Source organism: Stenella coeruleoalba (assembly GCF_951394435.1).
Source record: "Stenella coeruleoalba genome assembly, chromosome: 2".
Lineage (NCBI taxonomy): Eukaryota > Metazoa > Chordata > Mammalia > Artiodactyla > Delphinidae > Stenella > Stenella coeruleoalba.
The window spans coordinates 113,398,831-113,400,210 of record NC_137147.1 but is presented as its reverse complement, the minus strand read 5'-3'; the positions used below and the strand labels follow the sequence as shown (position 1 = coordinate 113,400,210).

The following is a 1,380-nucleotide window of genomic DNA, read 5'->3' as shown; positions in this document are numbered from 1 at the left end:
TGTTTGGCATGGAGCATCCAGCATTGGAGTCTGCTGGCCGTTGAGTGGAGATGGGTCTTAGCATTGAGACATAGATCTCTGTGAGAGCTCTCACCAACTGATATTATGTGGGGCTGGGGGGGGGGGGTCTCTGGTGGTCAAATGTCCTGAACTCGGCTCTCCCACCTCAGAGGCTCAAGCCTGACACCAGGGCAGAGCACCAAGACCCTGTCAGCCACATGGCTGGATCTACATAATAGAAAGGACTTATTCAGAACTAAAAGCCTCGCTGTTGGCCTCCTGGCTGGGTCTCTGCAACACGTAATCCCTTACGTCATAAGCTGATGGCAGGTCCAAAGCATTGCTCTCCTCTGACTGGCTTCCTGGAGTGGCTTCCTGAGTTGCCATAGTCTGCCCCACCACAGCAGCCACCTTGAACCAGAAGCCATGGTGAAGTTTTTAGAAAGATTATTTCCTTGTTCTGGCAGGGAAACGGGAAGAGTAAACACTGTGAAATAAACTCAGAGATTTCTATTTAACAGAATCCCACTCTCCAGGGGAAAGGTCTTTGCTAAAGGCTTATACCAGGAAGAAAATGCCTTCTATTCCAGTCCCCTTCAAGTTTCCAATCTTACCTAAGAGGGGAAAAATCCAATAGGGGGTCAGAGTTTCAAGGAAATAGGTTGAGAACAATGCACCCATTGAAGGATTTGGGGATATACAAATATCAACTCATTATGTTCTACACCTGAAATTAATATGTTATATGACAATTATACCTCAATAAAAAGTTAATTAAAAATGGATCATATACTTAAATGTAAAATGCAAAAATATAAAATTTCTTTAAGAAAACATAGGAGAAAATCTACATAATTTTCAGTTTGGTGATAGGTTTTCAAATATAAGACAATATCATGACTCATGAAAGAAAAAACTAAAACTGGATTTTATGAGAATTATAAACTCCTGCTCTGGGAAGGACACTCTTAATAGAATGAAAAGACAGGCACTATGTTGGGAGGAGATATTTGCAAAATACTTATATGATAAAGGACTTGTATTCAAAATATACAAAAAACTCTAAAGACTCAATAAGAAGAAAACAAATATTCCAGTTAAAAAATGTGCAAGATATTTGAATAGATACCTCACCAAAGAAAATATACAGGTGCCAAAGAAACATATGTAAAGCTGCTTAATATCGTTTGTCATTAGGAACATGCAAAAACAACAAGATGTCACTACATGCTTAGTAGAATGGCTAAATTTTTTTTAAAAATGCTATACCTAGAGTCTGTCATACAGAGTGAAGTAAGTCAGAAAGAGAGAGACAAATACCGTATGCTAACACATATATATGGAATTTAAGGAAAAAAAATGTCACGAAGAACCTAGGGG

The 1,380-nt window shown here is 38.9% G+C and overlaps 1 protein-coding gene across 1 annotated transcript; it reads right to left on the bottom strand.

Moving 5' to 3' along the window:
• Nucleotides 1-246: 246 nt before the first annotated feature.
• Nucleotides 247-387, bottom strand: LOC307182364 (shieldin complex subunit 1-like; the record flags this gene model as incomplete). Its single annotated transcript, XM_079913603.1, has 1 exon — nt 247-387. One exon carries the CDS (start codon nt 385-387, stop codon nt 247-249), a length of 141 nt encoding a protein of 46 aa, XP_079769729.1.
• Between the last annotated feature and the right edge of the window lie 993 nt (nt 388-1,380).